The sequence below is a fragment of the Amblyomma maculatum genome, chromosome 1 (genome assembly GCF_055883805.1).
Source record: "Amblyomma maculatum isolate TAMU_Amacu chromosome 1, ASM5588380v1, whole genome shotgun sequence".
NCBI lineage: Eukaryota > Metazoa > Arthropoda > Arachnida > Ixodida > Ixodidae > Amblyomma > Amblyomma maculatum.
This window is the reverse complement of record NC_139344.1, coordinates 388,752,850-388,776,941: the sequence shown is the minus strand read 5'-3', so window position 1 is coordinate 388,776,941 and position 24,092 is coordinate 388,752,850. Positions and strand designations below refer to the sequence as shown.

The 24,092-nt window shown below is 43.4% G+C and overlaps 1 protein-coding gene across 1 annotated transcript in view; it reads right to left on the bottom strand.

Annotated features, from left to right (window-relative positions):
- The window catches only part of LOC146208491 (gastric triacylglycerol lipase-like), a 41,835-nt gene extending 18,416 nt beyond the window's left edge, over positions 1–23,419 (bottom strand). Inside the window, exons 1-3 of the mRNA XM_084578669.1 lie at positions 23,401–23,419; positions 16,915–17,202; positions 14,330–14,441 (exon numbers count right to left, since the gene is read on the bottom strand). Of these exons, the coding sequence (XP_084434795.1) occupies positions 14,330–14,441; positions 16,915–17,202; positions 23,401–23,419 (419 nt within the window). The remainder of the gene's footprint in view (positions 1–14,329; positions 14,442–16,914; positions 17,203–23,400) is intronic.
- Positions 23,420–24,092: the final 673 nt, after the last annotated feature.

Genomic DNA, 24,092 nt, shown 5'->3' with positions numbered 1-24,092 from the left:
TGTTGGCACAAGTGATTCCTGTTTTTCTGGCGTATAAATATGATGCTTCATGAGAATAAAAATTTGTTGGAAGTTAGCGCTCGTGGTGTTCGTCTCTCGTCTCTTGTGTTCTCGTCTTTTGCTTCGCTATAGTGTATTGGAATCATGTACCAACAAGCCCAAAAAACCACGCTACTGAACTATATGTCTAGTACAACGAGCCCGCTTTTTAATGTCCGCCAGAATCCCTGTGCTACAGTTTCACTCATAGCGCTTGCGACATGTCGTGCACGCTCTATAACGTTCTGGAATTGATACTGTTGGCACAAGTGATTCCTGTTTTTCTGGCGTATAAATATGATGCTTGATGAGAATAAAAATTTGTTGTAAGTTAGCGCTCGTGGTGTTCGTCTCTCGTCTCTTGTGTCCTCGTCTTTTGCTTCGCTATAGTGTATTGGAATCATGTACCAACAAGCCCAAAAAACCACGCTACTGAACTATATGTCTAGTACAACGAGCCCGCTTTTTAATGTCCGCCAGAATCCCTGTGCTACAGTTTCACTCATAGCGCTTGCGACATGTCGTGCACGCTCTATAACGTTCTGGAATTGATACTGTTGGCAGAAGTGATTCCTGTTTTTCTGGCGTATAAATATGATGATTCATGAGAATAAAAATTTGTTGGAAGTTAGCGCTCGTGGTGTTCGTCTCTCGTCTCTTGTGTCCTCGTCTTTTGCTTCGCTATAGTGTATTGGAATCATGTACCAACAAGCCCAAAAAACCACGCTACTGAACTATATGTCTAGTACAACGAGCCCACTTTTTAATGTCCGCCAGAATCCCTGTGCTACAGTTTTACTCATAGCGCTTGCGACATGTCGTACACGCTCTATAACGTTCTGGAATTGATACTGTTGGCACAAGTGATTCCTGTTTTTCTGGCGTATAAATATGATGCTTCATGAGAATAAAAATTTGTTGGAAGTTAGCGCTCGTTGTGTTCGTCTCTCGTCTCTTGTGTCCTCGTCTTTTGCTTCGCTATAGTGTATTGGAATCATGTACCAACAAGCCCAAAAAACCACGCTACTGAACTATATTTCTAGTACAACGAGCCCGCTTTTTAATGTCCGCCAGAATCCCTGTGCTACAGTTTCGCTCATAGCGCTTGCGACATGTCGTGCACGCACTATGACGTTCTGGAATTGATACTGTTGGCACACGTGATTCCTGTTTTTCTGGCATACAAATATGATGCTTCAGGAGAATAAAAATTTGTTGGAAATTAGCGCTCGTAGTGTTCGTCTCTGGTCTCTTGTGTCCTCGTCTTTTGCTTCGCTATAACGTATTGGAATCATGTACCAAAAAGCCCAACAAGCCACGCTACTGAACTATATTTCTAGTACAACGAGCCCGCTTTTTATTGGCCGCCAGAATCCCTGTGCTACAGTTTCACTCATAGCGCTTGCGACATGTCGTGCACGCACTATGACGTTCTGGAATTGATACTGTTGGCACAAGTGATTCCTGTTTTTCTGGCGTATAAATATGATGCTTCAGGAGAATAAAAATTTGTTGGAAATTAGCGCTCGTAGTGTTCGTCTCTGGTCTCTTGTGTCCTCGTCTTTTGCTTCGCTATAACGTATTGGAATCATGTACCAAAAAGCCCAAAAAGCCACGCTACTGAACTATATTTCTAGTACAACGAGCCCGCTTTTTAATGGCCGCCAGAATCCCTGTGCTACAGTTTCACTCATAGCGCTTACGACATGTCGTGCACGCACTATGACGTTCTGGAATTGATACTGTTGGCACAAGTGATTCCTGTTTTTCTGGCGTATAAATATGATGCTTCATGAGAATAAAAATTTGTTGGAAGTTAGCGCTCGTGGTGTTCGTCTCTCGTCTCTTGTGTTCTCGTCTTTTGCTTCGCTATAGTGTATTGGAATCATGTACCAACAAGCCCAAAAAACCACGCTACTGAACTATATGTCTAGTACAACGAGCCCGCTTTTTAATGTCCGCCAGAATCCCTGTGCTACCGTTTCACTCATAGCGCTTGCGACATGTCGTGCACGCTCTATAACGTTCTGGAATTGATACTGTTGGCACAAGTGATTCCTGTTTTTCTGGCGTATAAATATGATGCTTGATGAGAATAAAAATTTGTTGGAAGTTAGCGCTCGTGGTGTTCGTCTCTCGTCTCTTGTGTCCTCGTCTTTTGCTTCGCTATAGTGTATTGGAATCATGTACCAACAAGCCCAAAAAACCACGCTACTGAACTATATGTCTAGTACAACGAGCCCGCTTTTTAATGTCCGCCAGAATCCCTGTGCTACAGTTTCACTCATAGCGCTTGCGACATGTCGTGCACGCTCTATAACGTTCTGGAATTGATACTGTTGGCAGAAGTGATTCCTGTTTTTCTGGCGTATAAATATGATGATTCATGAGAATAAAAATTTGTTGGAAGTTAGCGCTCGTGGTGTTCGTCTCTCGTCTCTTGTGTCCTCGTCTTTTGCTTCGCTATAGTGTATTGGAATCATGTACCAACAAGCCCAAAAAACCACGCTACTGAACTATATGTCTAGTACAACGAGCCCACTTTTTAATGTCCGCCAGAATCCCTGTGCTACAGTTTCGCTCATAGCGCTTGCGACATGTCGTGCACGCACTATGACGTTCTGGAATTGATACTGTTGGCACACGTGATTCCTGTTTTTCTGGCATACAAATATGATGCTTCAGGAGAATAAAAATTTGTTGGAAATTAGCGCTCGTAGTGTTCGTCTCTGGTCTCTTGTGTCCTCGTCTTTTGCTTCGCTATAACGTATTGGAATCATGTACCAAAAAGCCCAACAAGCCACGCTACTGAACTATATTTCTAGTACAACGAGCCCGCTTTTTATTGGCCGCCAGAATCCCTGTGCTACAGTTTCACTCATAGCGCTTGCGACATGTCGTGCACGCACTATGACGTTCTGGAATTGATACTGTTGGCACAAGTGATTCCTGTTTTTCTGGCGTATAAATATGATGCTTCATGAGAATAAAAATTTGTTGCAAGTTAGCGCTCGTGGTGTTCGTCTCTCGTCTCTTGTGTCCTCGTCTTTTGCTTCGCTATAGTGTATTGGAATCATGTACCAACAAGCCCAAAAAACCACGCTACTGAACTATATGTCTAGTACAACGAGCCCGCTTTTTATTGTCCGCCAGAATCCCTGTGCTACAGTTTCACTCATAGCGCTTGCGACATGTCGTGCACGCTCTATAACGTTCTGGAATTGATACTGTTGGCACAAGTGATTCCTGTTTTTCTGGCGTATAAATATGATGCTTGATGAGAATAAAAATTTGTTGGAAGTTAGCGCTCGTGGTGTTCGTCTCTCGTCTCTTGTGTCCTCGTCTTTTGCTTCGCTATAGTGTATTGGAATCATGTACCAACAAGCCCAAAAAACCACGCTACTGAACTATATGTCTAGTACAAAGAGCCCGCTTTTTAATGTCCGCCAGAATCCCTGTGCTACAGTTTCACTCATAACGCTTGCGACATGTCGTGCACGCTCTATAACGTTCTGGAATTGATACTCTTGGCACACGTGATTCCTGTTTTTCTTGCGTATAAATATGATGCTTCATGAGAATAAAAATTTGTTGGAAGTTAGCGCTCGTGGTGTTCGTCTCTCATCTATTGTGTCCTCGTCTTTTGCTTCGCTATAGTGTATTGGAATCATGTACAAATAAGCCCAAAAGACCACGCTACTGAACTGTATTTCTAGTACAACGAGCTCGCTTTTTAATGTCCGCCAGAATCCCTGTGCTACAGTTTCACTCATAGCGCTTGCGACATGTCGTGCACGCACTATGACGTTCTGGAATATATACTGTTGGCACACGTGATTCCTGTATTTCTGGCGTATAAATATGATGCTTCAGGAGAATAAAAATTTGTTGGAAGTTAGCGCTCGTAGTGTTCGTCTCTGGCCTCTTGTGTCCTCGTCTTTTGCTTCGCTATAACGAATTGGAATCATGTACCAAAAAGCCCAAAATGCCACGCTACTGAACTATATTTCCAGTACAACGAGCCCGCTTTTTAATGTCCGCCAGAATCCCTGTGCTACAGTTTCACTCATAGCGCTTGCGACATGTCGTGCACGCACTACGGCGTTCTGGAATTGATACTGTTGGCACACGTGATTCCTGTTTTTCTGGCATATAAATATGATGCTTCAGGAGAATAAAAATTTGTTGGAAGTTAGCGCTCGTAGTGTTCGTCTCTGATCTCTTGTGTCCTCGTCTTTTGCTTCGCTATAACGTATTGGAATCATGTACCAAAAAGCCCAAAAAGCCACGCTACTGAACTATATTTCTAGTACAACGAGCCCGCTTTTTAATGGCCGCCAGAATCCCTGTGCTACAGTTTCACTCATAGCGCTTGCGACATGTCGTGCACGCACTATGACGTTCTGGAATTGATACTGTTGGCACAAGTGATTCCTGTTTTTCTCGCGTATAAATATGATGCTTCATGAGAATAAAAATTTGTTGGAAGTTAGCGCTCGTGGTGTTCGTCTCTCGTCTCTTGTGTCCTCGTCTTTTGCTTCGCTATAGTGTATTGGAATCATGTACCAACAAGCCCAAAAAACCACGCTACTGAACTATATGTCTAGTACAACGAGCCCGCTTTTTAATGTCCGCCAGAATCCCTGTGCTACAGTTTCACTCATAGCGCTTGCGACATGTCGTGCACGCTCTATAACGTTCTGGAATTGATACTGTTGGCACAAGTGATTCCTGTTTTTCTGGCGTATAAATATGATGCTTGATGAGAATAAAAATTTGTTGGAAGTTAGCGCTCGTGGTGTTCGTCTCTCGTCTCTTGTGTCCTCGTCTTTTGCTTCGCTATAGTGTATTGGAATCATGTACCAACAAGCCCAAAAAACCACGCTACTGAACTGTATTTCTAGTACAACGAGCCCGCTATTTAATGTCCGCCAGAATCCCTGTGCTACAGTTTCACTCATAGCGCTTGCGACATGTCGTGCACGCACTATGACGTTCTGGAATTGATACTGTTGGCACACGTGATTCCTGTTTTTCTTGCGTATAAATATGATGCTTCATGAGAATAAAAATTTGTTGGAAGTTAGCGCTCGTAGTGTACGTCTCTGGTCTCTTGTGTCCTCGTCTTTTGCTTCGCTATAACGTATTGGAATCGTGTACCAAAAAGCCCAAAAAGCCACGCTACTGAACTATATTTCTGGTACAACGAGCCCGCTTTTTAATATCCTCCAGAATCCCTGTGCTACAGTTTCACTCATAGCGCTTGCGACATGTCGTGCACGCTCTATAACGTTCTGGAATTGACACTGTTGGCACAAGTGATTCCTGTTTTTCTGGCGTATAAATATGATGCTTGATGAGAATAAAAATTTGTTGGAAGTTAGCGCTCGTGGTGTTCGTCTCTCGTCTCTTGTGTCCTCGTCTTTTGCTTCGCTATAACGTATTGGAATCATGTACCAAAAAGCCCAAAAAACCACGCTACTGAACTATATGTCTAGTACAACGAGCCCGCTATTTAATGTCCGCCAGAATCCCTGTGCTACAGTTTCACTCATAGCGCTTGCGACATGTCGTGCACGCTCTATAACGTTCTGGAATTGATACTGTTGGCACACGTGATTCCTGTTTTTCTGGCGTATAAATATGACGCTTCAGGAGAATAAAAATTTGTTGCAAGTTAGCGCTCGTGGTGTTCGTCTCTCGTCTCTTGTGTCTTCGTCTTTTGCTGCGCTATAGTGTATTGGAATAATGTACCAACAAGCCCAAAAAACCACGCTACTGAACTATATTTCTAGTACAACGGGCCCGCTTTTTAATGTCCGCCAGAATCCCTGTGCTACAGTTTCACTCATAGCGCTTGCGACATGTCGTGCACGCTCTATAACGTTCTGGAATTGATACTGTTGGCACACGTGATTCCTGTTTTTCTGGCGTATAAATATGATGCTTCAGGAGAATAAACATTTGTTGGAAGTTAGCGCTCGTAGTGTTCGTCTCTGGTCTCTTGTGTCCTCGTCTTTTGCTTCGCTATAACGTATTGGAATCATGTACCAACAAGCTCAAAAAACCACGCTACTGAACTATATTTCTAGTACAACGAGCCCGCTTTTTAATGTCCGCCAGAATCCCTGTGCTACAGTTTCGCTCATAGCGCTTGCGACATGTCGTGCACGCACTATAACGTTCTGGAATTGATACGGTTGGCACACGTGATTCCTGTTTTTCTGGCGTATAAATATGATGCTTCATGAGAATAAAAATTTGTTGGAAGTTAGCGCTCGTGGTGTTCGTCTCTCATCTCTTGTGTCCTCGTCTTTTGCTTCGCTATAGTGTATTGGAATCATGTACCAACAAGCCCAAAAGACCACGCTACTGAACTATATTTCTAGTACAACGAGCCCGCTTTTTAATGTCCGCCAGAATCCCTGTGCTACAGTTTCACTCATAGCGCTTGCGACATGTCGTGCACGCTCTATAACGTTCTGGAATTGATACTGTTGGCACACGTGATTCCTGTTTTTCTGGCGTATAAATATGATGCTTCATGAGAATAAAAATTTGTTGGAAGTTAGCGCTCGTGGTGTTCGTCTCTCATCTCTTGTGTCCTCGTCTTTTGCTTCGCTATAGTGTATTGGAATCATGTACCAACAAGCCCAAAAGACCACGCTACTGAACTATATTTCTAGTACAACGAGCCCGCTTTTTAATGTCCGCCAGAATCCCTGTGCTACAGTTTCACTCATAGCGCTTGCGACATGTCGTGCACGCTCTATAACGTTCTGGAATTGATACTGTTGGCTCACGTGATTCCTGTTTTTCTGGCGTATAAATATGATGCTTCAGGAGAATAAAAATTTGTTGGAAGTTAGCGCTCGTAGTGTTCGTCTCTGGTCTCTTGTGTCCTCGTCTTTTGCTTCGCTATAAAGTATTGGAATCATGTACCAAAAAGCCCAAAAAGCCACGCTACTGAGCTATATTTCTAGTACAACGAGCCCGCTTTTTAATGTCCGCCAGAATCCCTGTGCTACAGTTTCACTCATAGCGCTTGCGACATGTCGTGCACGCTCTATAACGTTCTGGAATTGATACTGTTGGCACACGTGATTCCTGTTTTTCTGGCGTATAAATATGATGCTTCATGAGAATAAAAATTTGTTGGAAGTTAGAGCTCGTGGTGTTCGTCTCTCATCTCTTGTGTCCTCGTCTTTTGCTTCGCTATAGTGTATTGGAATCATGTACCAACAAGCTCAAAAGACCACGCTACTGAACTATATTTCTAGTACAACGAGCCCGCTTTTTAATGTCCGCCAGAATCCCTGTGCTACAGTTTCACTCATAGCGCTTGCGACATGTCGTGCACGCTCTATAACGTTCTGGAATTGATACTGTTGGCACACGTGATTCCTGTTTTTCTGGCGTATAAATATGATGCTTCAGGAGAATAAAAATTTGTTGGAAGTTAGCGCTCGTAGTGTTCGTCTCTGGTCTCTTGTGTCCTCGTCTTTTGCTTCGCTATAAAGTATTGGAATCATGTACCAAAAAGCCCAAAAAGCCACGCTACTGAGCTATATTTCTAGTACAACGAGCCCGCTTTTTAATGTCCGCCAGAATCCCTGTGCTACAGTTTCACTCATAGCGCTTGCGACATGTCGTGCACGCACTATGACGTTCTGGAATTGATACGGTTGGCACACGTGATTCCTGTTTTTCTGGCGTATAAATATGATGCTTCATGAGAATATAAATTTGTTGGAAGTTAGCGCTCGTGGTGTTCGTCTCTCATCTCTTGTGTCCTCGTCTTTTGCTTCGCTATAGTGTATTGGAATCATGTACCAACAAGCCCAAAAGACCACGCTACTGAACTATATTTCTAGTACAACGAGCCCGCTTTTTAATGTCCGCCAGAAGCCCTGTGCTACAGTTTCACTCATAGCGCTTGCAACATGTCGTGCACGCTCTATATCGTTCTGGAATTGATACTGTTGGCACAAGTGATTCCTGTTTTTCTGGCGTATAAATATGATGCTTCATGAGAATAAAAATTTGTTGGAAGTTAGCGCTCGTGGTGTTCGTCTCTCGTCTCTTATGTCCTCGTCTTTTGCTTCGCTATAGTGTATTGGAATCATGTACCAACAAGCCCAAAAAACCACGCTACTGAACTATATATCTAGTACAACGAGCCCGCTTTTTAATGTCCGCCAGAATCCCTGTGCTACAGTTTCACTCATAGCGCTTGCGACATGTCGTGCACGCACTATGACGTTCTGGAATTGAGACTGTTGGCACATGTGATTCCTGTTTTTCTGGCGTATAAATATGATGCTTCAGGAGAATAAAAATTTGTTGGAAGTTAGCCCTCGTGGTGTTCGTCTCTCGTCTCTTGTGTCCTTGTCTTTTGCTGCGCTGTGTATTCGAGACATGAAAGAGTAGTGCGAAAGGACGACAGACATGGGTGCACAACACAGGCGCGCCTTTGTTGTGTATCCTGTCTGTGTCTCTTCATTTTGCGCTACACATTCATGTCATGGATCACCGTTAAATTATCACTCTTTTTTGCTTGGTGATTAGCATTGAGATACTGGCACTGTTTCGCAAAGTGTTAAACAATCTTAGCTTACGAGGTCCTGGGAAAAGACGCGGTATATATCTCGATTATCTTCGACACCTGCACCTGAAATTAGCGCCATGTAATTAGGGGAGGCACTATGCCACACCTTCATTTCTTCTTTCACATCAACATTTATCCCTTCCCAAAGCGCGGTTAAGGTGTCCGCTGTCACGATTCTGGTACGTGTCCGGATAATATATAAGGCTCCGTGTCGACACGATGAGGTTAACGAAAGGTGAATTAATTTATACAACATAAACAATCATGGTACAACAGTATCGGCACGGGGGCCGAAAGTTACTGTCTACTCTCGACTGTTTCCGCTCAGCGACGGTCAGGGAGACCGTAGTGAGCGTCGACGTCGAGTGCAGGGCTGCTCGCCTGGAGCGAACGTGGCGGAGTCTCCCTGGCCGTCGCTGTGCGAAGATAGTCGGGAGTAGCCAGTAATTTTCTGCCCCTGTGCTGATATTGTGTGCTTTCTACTATGATTGTTTATATTGTATAAATTCACCTTTCGTTCACCTCATCCTGTGGACTCCGAGCCTTAATACCCGGATACGGGCCAGGATAGTGACAGCAACTTTCGGCCCCCGTGCCGATATTTTTGTGCCTTGTACCATGGCGGTACACATTCTATAAATTCACATTTCGTTCACCTCATTTTGTCGACTCGGGGCCTTAATACCCGGACACGGACCAAAATCGTGAGACCACCGAGAAGTGACAAAGGTACTGTACCTTCCCTTTCTTTGAAACCAATATACAATTTAGTAGCTATCCTGAAAGCAAATTAACTTCTTTAGGTGCCTAGAGTAACAGAACATCTAACATACCAGGTATTTCAGTAAGCAATTCAAAGAATTTCTTAACATAGCCTCAGTAAAATAGTTTGGTTAGCTTTAAGGGGCTTAACGCCCCCAAGCGACTTAGGCTATTAAAGACGCCGTACTGAAGGGCTCTGGAAATTTCAGTCACGTGTGGTTCTTTAACGTGCACTGATATCGCTAGAAAAATTATCCACCCTGTATACGCAGTGCCTGGTGACATCGATGGTATGGAAATCGAACGCTAACTTTATTTTAATTCTTAACAAAAGGTACGCAAAATATTTGAAAAATTACTGACCAATCAGCTTACTATCTATTACGTGCAAGGTATTTACTAAAATAATTGGTAAAAACGTTCGAGTCACCTTAGACTTCAATCAACCAAAGGATCAAGCAGGTTTTCGTAAATCGTATCGATCATATCCCTACTATCAACCAGGTGACTGAAAAATGCTCAGGATATAACCAGCCCCTATACATAGCATTCATTGATAACAAAAAAAAAAACATTTGACTCAGTCGAAACCTCTGCAGTCATACGGGCATTGCGAAAGCATGGTCTAGATGAGCTGCACGTGAAAGTACCGCACGATATTTATAGTGGTTGCACTGCAACCATAGTTGTGCATAAAGAGATCAATAAAGTTTCCAAAACGAAAGGTGTTAGGTGACTCCGGAAACGCGATCTCCTCAGTACTATTCAGTAAGTACTCCTCAGTAAGTATTCAGAGACTTGGAATGGGAACAGTTAGGGTTGGTGGAGAATACAAAAGTAATCTGCAAATCGCTGATGACATGCGCGATGACATTCCTTGCATAGCGACCGCTTAAAACTAGCTGGGTTTAATCGCTCGTAAACTGATGACGATGTGCGACAGCACTGTTTTTGCATATATAAATTATCATGGTTTTTTGCTTGCCAGTTTGCATTGAGAGACCGGCGCCTAACTTAACTTAGGTAGTGAATTGCAAAGAATAATTGATGACCCACACAGAAAACGCAGACTAGCAGGCCTAAAAATTAATATACAAAAGACTACGGTAATATACAACAACTTCGGCAAGGAACAGCAGTTTACTGTATGCAGCGAAGCACTGGAAGTGGTAGGCGAATATGTCTACTTAGGACAGGCAGTAACCGCAGGTCCGGGACACGAAAAAGAACTAACCAGAGAAAGTAAGATTAGGATAGAGCGCACTAGGTAGGTACTCGCAGATCTTACCGGTATCGCTCAAAAGAAAAGTATATAACAGATGCATTTTACCTGTGCTCACCTACGGCGCTGAAAAGTGGAGGCTAACGAAAAGGGTTCTACTTAAGTTGGGGACAATGCAGGAAACTATGGAACGGAAAAAGGTAGATGTAACATTAGAAGATAGGAAGCGTGCAGAGTGGGACAGAACAGTAATTCGAATTAATGACATCCTAGTGGAAATCCATAGGGTTTTCTTGGCAGGAAATACTGGAGTGGGTTGCCATTACCTTCTCCAGTGAATCACATTTTGTCAGAACTCTCTGCCGTGACCTGTCTATCTTGGGTGGCCCTACACAGCAGAGCTCACGACTTCATCGAGTTTCGCAAGCCCCTCCGCCACGACAAGGCAGTGATCCATGAAGGGGGAAAGAGAAAGATACAAGGTTCTCAATGCGGATTTTCAGAAAATAGCAAGGAGAGATAAGAATGCCTTCCTGAACATACAGTGTCAAGCAGTTGAGGACAACAGCCAATTAAGGAACACAAGAGCTCTGTATAAGACAATCAAAGATATCAAAGGAAGCTTCTGTGCTAAGCTGGGCGTGATAAAGGACAAACGAGGCAAGGACCTCACTGAAGCCTCAGAGATAAAGAAGAGGTGGCAGGAATACACAGAAGAACTGTACAAGAAGGACCCGGATGTGCAAACCCAACATAGGGCGGTTGTGATTATTGATCTCGAGCCGGGCATCCTGAAGAGTGAAGTTGAATGGGCCTTAGCCAGCCTTGCTAAGAACAAAGCTAGCGGAATTGATGGTATTCCAGCTGAGTTGCTTCAAAACCTCAACCACGACGCTGTTAACACACTGCATACATTATGTCAAAAGATTTGGACAACCCTGCAGTGGCCACAGGATTGGAGGAGGTCAGTTTATATCCCCATTCCAAAGAAAGGCAGTGCCAAAGATTGTTCCAACTACCGCACGATCGCGCTTATTTCGCATGCTAGCAAGGTGATGTTAAAAATCCTGCAAGGTAGGCTGCAGCAGTATGTGGATCGGGAGCTTCCGGACGTGCAAGTTGGGTTTCGCAAGGGCAGAGGAACTAGAGACCAAATTGCCAACCTTCGCTGGATCATGGAAAAAGCAAGAGAGTTCCAGAAACCCATTTACTTCTGCTTTATTGATTATGCGAAAGCGTTTGACTGCGTAGATCACAGCAGATTGTGGCAAGCTCTCCAAGAGATGGGAGTTCCAATTCACCTCATCTGCCTCCTCAGGAACCTTTATGAAGGGCAAGAAGCCACAGTCAGAACTGGGCATGGTCTTACTGATTGGTTTCCGATTGAGAAAGGGGTGAGGCAAGGCTGCATACTGTCGCCCTGCCTATTTAACCTATATGCAGAGTGCATCATGAGGAAGGCCGGTCTGGACGAGTCTTCAGCTGGGGTGAAGATTGCTGGAAAACGTATCAACAACCTTAGATATGCGGATGATACCACTTTAATGGCAGAAAGTGAAGTGGAACTCAAGAGACTTCTGATGCGCGTACAAGAAGAGAGTGAGAAGTTTGGGCTTAAACTGAACATTAAAAAGACGAAGATCATGGCATCTTGCCCTATCAAGTCCTGGAGCATCAATGGACAAGAAGTGGAAGCTGTGACAGATTTTCTGTTCTTGGGCGCCAAGATTACCTCGGAAGGAGACTGCAGCCATGAAATTAGGAGACGCCTGCTTCTGGGAAAGAGAGCAATGGTTAGCCTTGACCGTGAAGTAAAGAGCAGAGACATTAGTCTGCCAACCAAGATCCGTATAACCCGTGCTATGGTCTTTCCAGTTGTGATGTATGGATGCGAGAGTTGGACTGTGAAAAAGGCTGACCGCCGAAGAATTGACGCGTTTGAATTGTGGTGCTGGCGAAGACTCTTAAGAGTTCCTTGGACTGCCAGAAGATCAAATCAGTCGATATTGTCGACCATAAACCCTGACTGCTCATTGGAGGGTCAAATTCTAAAGTTAAAGCTCAGCTACTTTGGTCATCTGATGAGAAGAGAGGAGTCGCTGGAGAAAGATTTGATGTTGGGAAAGGTTGAGGGTCGCCGGGGAAGGGGTAGGCAGCGAACGCGATGGTTAGATGGCATTCTCGAGGCATTGCAGATGAAGCTATGTGATGTTAAGAAGATAGTGAGAGACCGGAAAGCGTGGCGTGACATGGTCCATAGGGTCACGAAGAGGCGGACACGACTGAACGCCTGAACTGAACTGAACTAGTGGAAATCAAGAAGAAATGGGCATGGGCAGGTTATACAGTGCGAAGACAGCATAACCGATTGTCGCTAAGTGCAACAAATTTGATTCTAAGGGAAGGAAAGCGTAGCAGGGGCGACAGCAACTTAGATGGGCGGGTGAGGTTAAGAAGTTCGCAGGGGTCAGGTGGATGAGCTAGAACAGGAAGAGGCCTTCGCCTTGCCGTGGGTATAGTCGAGATGATGATGACGATGATGATGAGATCGCACAGCACGTGGATACCTTACTTTTCGCCTCCATCCAAAAGCGGCCGCTGTGACCAGAATTCGATCGTGCCTGCTCAGGCACAGAAGTCGAACGCCCTAACCACTGCGCCATTGTGACGGGAGAATGAAAAGATCTAACCTTAAAGAAAGCAACAATTTTCTTGTGCGCGAGTTTGAGTATAGAGTGGCGTCATTCAGTCTGGCCTCATCACAGCAGCAGGTAAAATTCGCCATTTTAAATTTAGACGCAAAAATTTACTTATAGAGGCAGAATTCCATGGTCGCGTAATCAACCCGAACAAAAAATGGCATTTGTTTACCTCGAGTAAGCCCGGTTATACAAACGAAAAGTGTGTTATGCTTTAATATGCTGAGTTACAAAACCAGGTTAGACTCATACAGAAAAGCTAGTTTAGAGAACGGAAACTCGATTAAGCATGGTTAGACAAGATTTGCTGTTATTTAACTCATCCTTGACTCTGCGAACCTCAAGAACACCACAGCCGGGTTTAGATGACCCGAAGGTGCCGAAGGTATTATGAAGGTAGGGGCCCTAGGCAGCGAGTCAGATGGGCAGTGCAGGCGGCGGAGGGAAAGGACAGGCAGGGGAATGGAAAATAGCTAACGAAAGTGTGAAAAACCACCTGATATAGATACCTATAGAGCCCCTTTTTATAAATCCTTACGGACGTGTCTGCATGGCCTAGGAGTAGCGCTTCCTACTCAATCACACACGATTCCCATCTCATCCTCCCCGCATGTCAAATTAGAAGCCTGAGTTGGCATCGCCTCAGCCACGTCATGTGGTCTTGTGACGTCACACAATCCAACAACCAATCAATGCGTGGACATAACACCTGCCAGTTACCGCCTGTCAGAACTCTGCCCGCGATATTTCGCTCACAATGCTAACAAGGCTGTCGCAGATATAACGCTGACGACGCTGACACCTCCAGAACTACTGTAACGGTATGACTTTAACATGAACTCTCATCGGGCTGTCTTGCTAGCCATGCGTTGCAAATAGACTGAAATATAAAAGTAAAGAGCAGATCATAAGGGGCGGTATAAAGAAAAGGTATCACATCTACACTGCTGCGTGCGATATGTTGCATGAAAAGTTTCGCGTTATATTTTACTCACTTACCTGAAAGCCCAAAACCTTCGGCCCGTTTTTTTCAAGATGAGATGATCGGAATACTTGGTTCCCCTAGCGTTTCCCAACCACACGTCGAAACCGTGATCTGCGAGAATGAAGGCTGAAAATAGTGTTACAATAGAATACTTTGCTTCCGAAAATATGAGCAAGCATTATTTGTATGTTAATGAATGAGAGTTAATAATTAATCCCGAATATAATTGGTTAGAAAAAAAAGAAGAAATAAAAACGACATGACGCCGGTGGCATCCAAACCCACGACCTCCGAATTGAGCGTCCGGTGCTCTACGGGCTCAGCTACGGCGATGCCTTTCTACTTCTTAAATATTTGTCACGTGTAACCTATGCTTCAGAAGCCAACAATCGGCGAGGCCAATGAAAGCGTTCGGAATGGTACTTTGTGTCTTTTTTTTTTAATGTTTACTTGGATAGTCACATAAATTAGTAATGTAATCTGCTTAGGGGAAAGATAATTAAACACAAAGTAGAAGAAAAAACAACGTGAGGTCGTTGGTTCGGTTCCCACCATCGGCACGTTGTCTTTTCTTCTACTTTGTGTTTAATTATATTTCCCCTAAACAGATTACATTACTAATTTCTGTGATTATCCAAGTAAACATTAAAAAAAAAGACATAAAGTACCATCCCCAACGCTTTCCTTGTCCTCGCCGACTGTTGGCTTCTTTCCTTCACGTATTATAACGAGCACCCTCATTCCCCCTTAATTGATCTGCTTGTAGCTTACGAGGGTCTCGGTTCTGGCAGTCTTAAAGCCATAGGTAGCGTTAGAGGGTTCTAGCACAGCTTTCGCCCTCGATCTTGATCACGTTCTACGTGATGCTGGCGGTAACAAAGGACGTTCCACGTCGTGGCGCTGGTGAACACTCTCAAGGTTCGTATACAGACAAGATAAATACCCAAGCAAGTAGCAGGGGGGACAGCGGCCGATGTAGCTCAGTTGGAAGAGCACCGGACCCGATATTCGGAGGTCGTGGTTTCGGTTCCCACTATCGGCACGTTGTTTTTCTTCTACTTTGTGTTTAATTATATTTCCCCTAAACAGATTACATTTCTAATTTCTGTGATTATCCAAGTAAATATTAGAAAAATGACATAAAGTACCATCCCCAACGCTTTCCTTGGCCTCGCCGACTGTTGGCTACTTTCCTTCATGTATTCTAACGAGCACCCTCATTTCCCTTCATTGATCTGCCTACACTTCAGTGTTCGACAAAGCACCCATTCTCTGTGGAGGCGGACGTCAAACGTCCTGTGAACCCGCCAACGTCACCTACAACGTGATGAAACGGAAGGATGGGAGTTGTGTGATAACCCTATTGCCCTACATGTGAAGTCAAGACCGCCAGATTCGAAGCCCTGGTTAAGCTAATCTGAAAACGAAAAATGTGGAGAAAAGGAAGGTTTTCGTTATGAGATATATAAAGGGAGCTAACAGCCACTTACGCAAACGAAAGGGTAGGGGATCTGTTATCATAGTGTTTTCTGCTTGCCAAAGACGTCTAGTGAGACATATATCAAGATCAGCGTGAAAACTCTCAGAAAAAATTAAAGAGCACTGCAGAATCTGCATTGGAGTAATGCGAAAGCACGGATGCTGCTTTTGGTTGCTTCCAGTTGCTTAATTCACTTCTTGTTTACCCATTTTAATCTTTGGTACTTACAAATTGCGCGCCAATAGCTTCCTATGTCCTTTTTCGGCTCTGCTTTCTGTTGCGTGACGTCACAATCTCTACGTCACATTAATTCCCTTCTTGTTTACCCATTTTAGTCTTTGGTGCCTTCATATTGCAGGCCAATTCCTTCCTATGCCCCTTTTTGGCTCGACTTCAGGTTGCGTGACGTCCTATCCTTGACGTCACCTTAATTGACTAATTTAATTAATTATTTAGTATTTGATACATATTGATGTCACCCTAATTGACCGACTTAATTATCTATTTTAGCATTTGATACATTCAAGTTTGGCGCCAAGCCATTGGCTAATAAGACCATTTTCGCCTTTACTTTTACAATTTTTGCCTCTAATTACCTGATAAACTTATTTGCCTAATTATTTTTTCGGACACAACATTCCGTCACCATCTATCGACTGACATCACTCATTATTTCTAACACTTCTCAATTACTCACAGCTGCTGCGGACACGATTTTGCGGACGCGATCTGCGAACGTGGTGTGCGGACGCGGTGTGCGGACGCGGTCTGCGGACAGAAATCTGTAGACATTGCGAAGTAATGCTTTCTCATTGAAAAAAACATCGTTGACTATCGCCGTCGCTCATGATAAAAAAATTGAGACTGCAGAACATTGGTATAGGATATAAGGCGTTCTAGCTTTCTAGCCCAGGTGAGGGTGGTAATACTTTCTCTCTCCCTCTACTCACTGTCTGCTCCTGGTAAAAAGGCGTACAATACCAATGCACCTTTAAAACCCAGTGCTAGGCCTACCCTGTGACACTGAGCAACAGGCGAACGCTGGTTGTCCTTAGCGGTGCACTCTAATGCCGATAGTGACACGTATGGAAAGCGAAGCCACGCTTGTTTTTCTCTCACCCAGGCTTTGGTGCGGCATGTTCACCACAAAGTCCGCGCTGCAGGCTTGCACACCGCTATTTAAAAGCACGACCGGCTTTCGTCCATTGAACCGATGTGGTGCCTCGTTCCGTCCAGCTGGTATTCGCTGCATCTTGAGGACGTACAAGTCTTCGGTCACGACGTAGTGCTCTTCCACGGGGTAACCCTGGCTTGCTATTAAATCCGTCTGGAATAAGATAGCGTGGTCACTTTGTATCCTTAGCAGATGTGTCCGCGTTGCGAACAAGGACAGGCCCACTTTCTGGCCTTCAGGAGAAGTCTACCGTAAATGTTTGGTTTTGCATACGAAATGTGGCTGCACATAACAATAATTAAGGGCAATTTTTTAGGTCGTCGACGGCACACCTGATCAGTCTCGTATAACAAAATGTCACCTATAATGAGAAACGAAATTTATTTCTAGACAAGGACCAGCTGACATCAGTAACACACCTTTTAATTTAAGCTTGCCTTCCGACAATAACTGAGCGAAATCGTTGTGCATGACTTAAAATTCTGTACCAATTAATTAAAAGACACTACAGATCAGAACTCGCCGATTTACTTGTTTTTTCGTCGGGATACGCAACCCGACAACGACACCAGCTAACGTTAACTCCTTTTCGCGTTCGAAATAACTGCTTTAAACACTCATTCCTTCCACGAACTATTTCCGATTGGAATAACCTCACTAACAATGAAGTGCTGCAGCCATCATTGACGTTGTTCTCGCAACATATCACGTAGTTTCTTTTCATTGAATTTGTTATTTCACTGCTGTGTTGTGTATGTTTGGTTTTATTCCTAATTGTGCAGAAGAGTTTCAACTTGCACTTTAATTATTGTTTATTTTTACCTGTTTTGTTAAACTGCATAGTTTGTATTCCCACCCTGCTAAAATCCTAACACTGGGATTGCAGTATCAATAAATAAATAAATAAAAAATAAATTATTTTAGCATTTTACAAGAATTAATAAATTCAATGTCTTTCCTTATAGAAAGCACATAGGGTCGCCCACTGCAGAAGATGATGGTATTGTTGGCTAAATTGTGGTTGGCAGCATCAATTACAAACGTGCGCTCATTACTCAGAACACTTTTTTTTCTTGGCATTAGAATGATTATCATCACATGCTCAACAGGAATCACTATTATGTCTAGATCATGCTCTCCATTTTGAGATTTCTAAATACCGTTAGGGTAAATATTGCTTTACTGACAAATATTCAAGAAACAACGTGATGCAGCTCAAATGCATACAAAATGTGGTCGACGACAATAGAACTGAAATTCAACATGACCGGATAACAACAATCTAGGAAGAAGCGAACTCAAAACCGTCGCCCACATTTCTTGCCACGTCAGTAATTAACTGAATAATCCGATGAACTTTAAACCATCTGAGAAACTCGACGGAAAAAGAATAAGTTAACAAGCAGAGCGCACGCAAAAAGGGCCAATTTTTTTTTTCCGCATGACATAAGCTTGAGAAAGAAGTTATAAGCTTTGAACTACTCAATGTGTCAAAATTAAAAAAAAGAGCGGCTGACGTCAAAGGACTAGAATGTTTATTAAATATACAGAAATCTGTCCAAAACGTTTTTCCGAGTCATTGATTTAGAAGAAAATATGGTAGTTTGAACTGTTCATTAAAATTTAAATGAAACAAGAAAAATTCCCCATAAGAGTAAGCATGGATCCACAGAGAAGAAAAAAAGCACAGAGAACGGTGCCCTATACTTCTGGTGACGTCGTTTATTTAGTGAAAAAATGAATATTTAAAAAAGCATTTGAAAGTAATTATAAAAAAATTTTGGATCCACTTAAGCTCCGCCTTGAAGGATATGATGACGCGACAGTGTTTTCTAGCACCTGACATATAAGGCCCGGTTTAGCCAAGCCATATGAACATACCCGCGTGGCCTAGAGGTAAACTAAACTATCTGACTCGAAATTCAAGGTTGCTGGCAGGCTGATTGTTACATAACCCTCCCAAATTAAAGGAGAGGCTTGAGTTGGTAACTCCTGCCAGGCGTAACGTTAGGCAACCCAACGTCTAATCTGAGTACAGCGTTGTCAGCTGCGAGCTATCACGTGCCAGCACCGTGGGCGCGATTTCAGGTCACAACGGCGGCGCCAAAGTTTCTTAATTTTATTTAAAGCTGTATCGCATTAAAACGACTAGAACGAAGCAGGAAGAGAAAAACATAAGAACGAGGACAGGCCTTGCTCTCCCATTATTGATTGCAGAAAACAAATTGCAGATTTAAACTGCGCATAACTTTAAATTCGAAGGAGCAAATTCTAACTGAACAATATGTGACACGAAAAAAAAAAAAAAAAAACACGCTAGGAAAAACGAAGTATGGAAGCAAGGTCAGAATTCTTTTGTTTGCGCTACTCCAAATCGATGCTGCTTTTATTTACGGCGCCCCTGCTCACCAAACTAGAGCTTTTAAGCTCGACGTTAAAAGGAATAAACACCAGTTTCTGTGTTCTATATCTCTTGGGGCTATTCCTGCTCACAGTGTAAAGTTTGAACACTGCCGAACTTTGACCAGTTCCTCTCTGATGCGACAGTGGAGGTTGGAAAGCGCAAAAGACGGTATGCAACTGGAGTCGGGGCTTGCAAGCTCAGAAGCCCTACCACCACGTGAATGGGGAGATATGATTCGCCGACTCGTCAATACCTTTTCTGCAGAAGGTGCCTGATTGGGTCCTGTACAGGAAAAGACTGGAAAGCGCTTATCTGTCGTTCAAATCGAGGCTATCCGCATCTTCCTCTGTGTAATCAAAGGCTAGACAACATCCAGCTCAACTAAATAGCGTCCGCTCTCAAGTAATTTCGCCATAGCATATGCGCTAAAAGGAAGATGAATTCGCGTCTATCACGCATAATTTACTTTGCGGGTTCTTTCTCGCTCGCTGCAAGGAATGAGTTAGGTCGAGTACCTTACACTTGCGTATATGCATTGAGCAAGAACTATTGAGCGTCTCTTAAGCGAGCCTTTTTAGATTCGGTCCCGGGAGTATGCGCAATTGGGTTTACCATGTCAAAAGTGTTTTGAAAATATTTCCAGATATGGTCTTCATCTTAAAAGGTGTCTTTTGTTTGCATCACCATTAGCACTTCATTGATAACCATAGTTTTTGCAAAGATTTCCTATATTTTAGAAGACTTTCAAGAGACGTAGCAATACCTGCCCATGCAGCTTGTTTCAGCATGCAGTTTGAGGGTGGTATCGTTTCCCTGGTATAATTCTTGCTCCTTTTTTTATCGAAGTGAGCATATACCATGGCAGCATCATTGACGTATTTGATCACAGATTTTGCTTTTTTAATGACGTCTCTTAACAACCTTAATTATGTCTCGCAAAAGCAAGTAAGTGCGTGGGCACAGCATCCCAAAATAGCGACAGTTTCTAGCACTGACAAATTCTTATGGTTTCTGGCAGTTCATATTTCTAGCATTCTATTTCACCAAGACAACAAATTCTGCTTTCCAAGTTTTCTACTACCATGAAAATGTCTCCAGCTATATACCGCTATACGCTTATGATATATACTCTGTTTCCGTGGCACTGAACGACATTGGGAAGGGTGTTGCGACAATAAATTTCATGGCAATCTATCCGCGTATATTGTTGCGAAAGCAACACTACGACACCCAAAGCGAGACCTCGGGTGGTAGCAGCTACTTCGTGAAGAGGCGTAGCTAAAAAGCAGAAGAAGAAGAAGAAGAAGAAGAAGAAACGGCAAAGAATAAGAATACAAGAAGAAGACAAAGAAGAACAAGAAGAAAAAGGACGACAAAAAAAGGAGCCGAGAACAAGACAAAAAATAACAAGAAGAGGAAGAAGAGCGCTTGGTCACCAGCAGATAATGCTTTCGCTCCACATTCGATCGGTTCAGCAAAGTTGAACACTTCTCATTTTTCGTTAAGTTGTCAGAAAGAAATGCTGTCCAAACAGCTAATTTTCTCTTCCACTTGCATCATTACAGAATTATATTCGGCCTCCAAAAATCTTCCCACTCCGTGAGTGACTTGACAGCGGAGCACGAATTCAGTCCTGAGAAGTTTGAAAGCTTCCCGCCAGTAGCTATTCTCATTCGGGGGTAAAGCTGTCAGACTGGAATTATACCGCTCGTGACAGGACCTCATAGCGTGCTGTGAAGCTGCGACGTGACTTGGTCAAGAAATGCTTCTGCAGACGCTTCTGTAGCTCATACTTGACGCATCAGAATTTGCACACCACCGGTCCCTTGCCGCTGTTCAACACGTCGTATTTCGCCCAAATGTTCGAACAAGGTTTTGCCACGACAGTGAGTTGGATTCAACAAGGTCGAATCCACATGCCAACAGTCTCTTACAAAATGCAGACTAGCACGCGTTAAAATGTCTAGCTCTTAATCTTAGAGATGTGAACATTTCTATAATATTCATGTATAAAAATGGAAGTCTGGCTCATCAAAAGCTTAGAAATAGACCAATCGTCGCGATCACCAATACACGCGAGCACTGAAGGTTTTTAAGCCTCAAAATTAACATTAACGACTGTTACAAAAAAGACAAATAATATAACGTACAATTACGCCTGGCGAATCGTGAAAACAAACTTTACGACAAGCATGCTTTGATATAATAGCGCGACAGTTGAGGGGAAAAATGAAAGAATCAAGTCATTTTTACCTCTTTAATATATCTTGCCTAATTCATTCATTAGCACTAAATCTTACATAATATTAATAACTCTTATATTTCATGTTTTTTATTATTTCCACCAGGAAAAAAAATACGTTTGTTTCCTTGTTTCTTCCTAGCTTTAAATATTTGCAGACAATTTTAAATGTCAAGCACAAATGATTCGCAAAACCAAGATAAAGGACACGTAAACAATTTTCTAATATCCCCTCAAATTTCAGTACAAATCTGAAAGTCTGTCTCATAAACGCAGAGCAGGGAGCTTTGATAAGGTAACGTTGCGACCAGAATCGCGTGGAAACTTTTTACGTGTCCTGTTTTTATTCGCATGATTATGACAGAAAGGTCCTTTTCCTTAGGCAGATTAATTTAGGGTACAGAGATTAAGTCTTGTAAATGCACAATATAGCAGTCAATGAGAAAGAAAGGTCTGGAAATTACTTGCCTTGCAATAAGAAGGGACCGAGAATTACGCGTTATAACGACGTTAATCCTGCGCTTAAGTCGCACAATGCGGGCATGTCAATGTGCTATTACGATTGCAAAATATAAGGCTTTGTCATCTTAATAAACGCACTAAGGCACTCACCGTCTTTTTGCCGACGTCTTCACCTAGAGAAAACCATGAACAGTCACAGGGTATTAAAAATATTAAATAAAATGTCAAAATGCGGCCAGTCTTCTTTGGTAACATCATCTAAAACAGCGTGGTGCAACTTTCCAATGATCTTCAAACATACGTTTTTGCGCCTAAAACAACACAGGATGACTATGGTTAACAAATATAGACATTCAAGTAATCCAACTAGACCTTAGTGGCCAGTTACATAGATTGCTCATGTAGAAATCAGGGAGCCCGACTAATGCCTTTTCTGCGTAAGAACTGACATCCTTTTGATGTTGACGAGGATGCTCGCTTTGAACAAAGATACCCCGCAGGGCTGCTGTTCAAGACTTTGTCGAAGCCTGTCGAACCGGCACACGCTCCGACCTTGTATAAGATACATGGATTTTTTTGGACACCATTGTGGGAATGGAGTGACAGCCTGAAAGAGAATTTCCACGTGCACTGCTTGATGCAAGGGAATAAATACTTCACCGTACTTTCTGTGTGTGCGTATAACGCACATCTTAGCACACAGGCGTGCCTTGAGCTCAGGCCTTCCTTTCTTCCTCACTTCATGTGTATTGTCTATTGTGCATGATTTCAGAAAAACACGGTGCGCAAACCAGACAACACGGAGGGAAGAAAGACGAACACAAGCGCATCTTGACAACTCTTTTGGTGGGAGATCCAGGCCTGCGCCCATAGGCCGTCCGGATGAGGCTGTGAACGCCGTCCAACAGGCACCTTTCCTTGTCCTCTACTTCAGCCTTGTTGGCAATCCTTCGACTGATAGACAGTAGTTCATTTCCTGGGATTCTGGATTCGACGCTAAACTTTGGTCCTTTATTTAGGACACCAACGAAGTCATCCGGGATGCTGACATGCCCCAGAACATGGAGAGCCATACTGCGGTCTTCATTTCTTCCTTCGTTTCTGGGCAGCGCAAGAAGTGTCTTCTGCCACAGAAATTTTGTTGTCAGGGCTGCCATCCGTCTGAAAGACAGCAGTTTTAGTCTAGTGACACTCCCAGGGTCCCCTGCAAAGCATAACAGTTGCAGCCAATCGTAAGAGTAGCCGTACCGGCCTCCACAGCTCATACCGAAGTATCCATTCTCTTGACCTGCCCTCTAGAAGGCCGGGTGAAACCAGACAAACCAGGGAACTCTGGAGGCATGAGTCCTTTCCTTATGCACTAGCCGAGTACCCTCGCAGACGTGATGGCGATATGGCTTATTAAGACAGAAGCATGTAGTGGTCTTGAAGAAGCACATTGAAAAGGGCCCACAGAAGAAGAAAGGTAACTTAATAATACGCTCTGGAGGGCTAGTGCGAGATTTCAAAAACAGTGCGCAAACCAGATGACACGGTGGCAAAAAAGATGAACACAAGCGCAACTTGACAACTCTGTTGGGGAGAGATCCATGATCCTGGATCTCCCAATGATGCTTAGTAAAAATGCTTAGCGATGAGTGGTAATGACTACAATGACTAGGCATAACTCATCATGACTACGAAACGTCCAATATGTAAAACGACGACTTATGACCGCAACTGATTGGAAATGGGCAAGGTGCTTAGCTATGAGTGGTAATGACTACAGTGATAAGGCATGACTCATCATGACTACGAAACTAAGCTTTCGGTGGCTAGACTTTCGCTGTTCTGCTCTTAAGAAACATCTAAGAAACACTCAAAATATTTTATCACGTCGTCCTCGAAAACAGCCCTAATGCTTCAAGCGCAGGGATTCATTCTAATGACCATTACGATTCAAACGCATTGGGATATGTCGGAATCTTTGCAAAAGATTTCTCGCAGTATTACCACCCTATGAACCTTCATGGGGC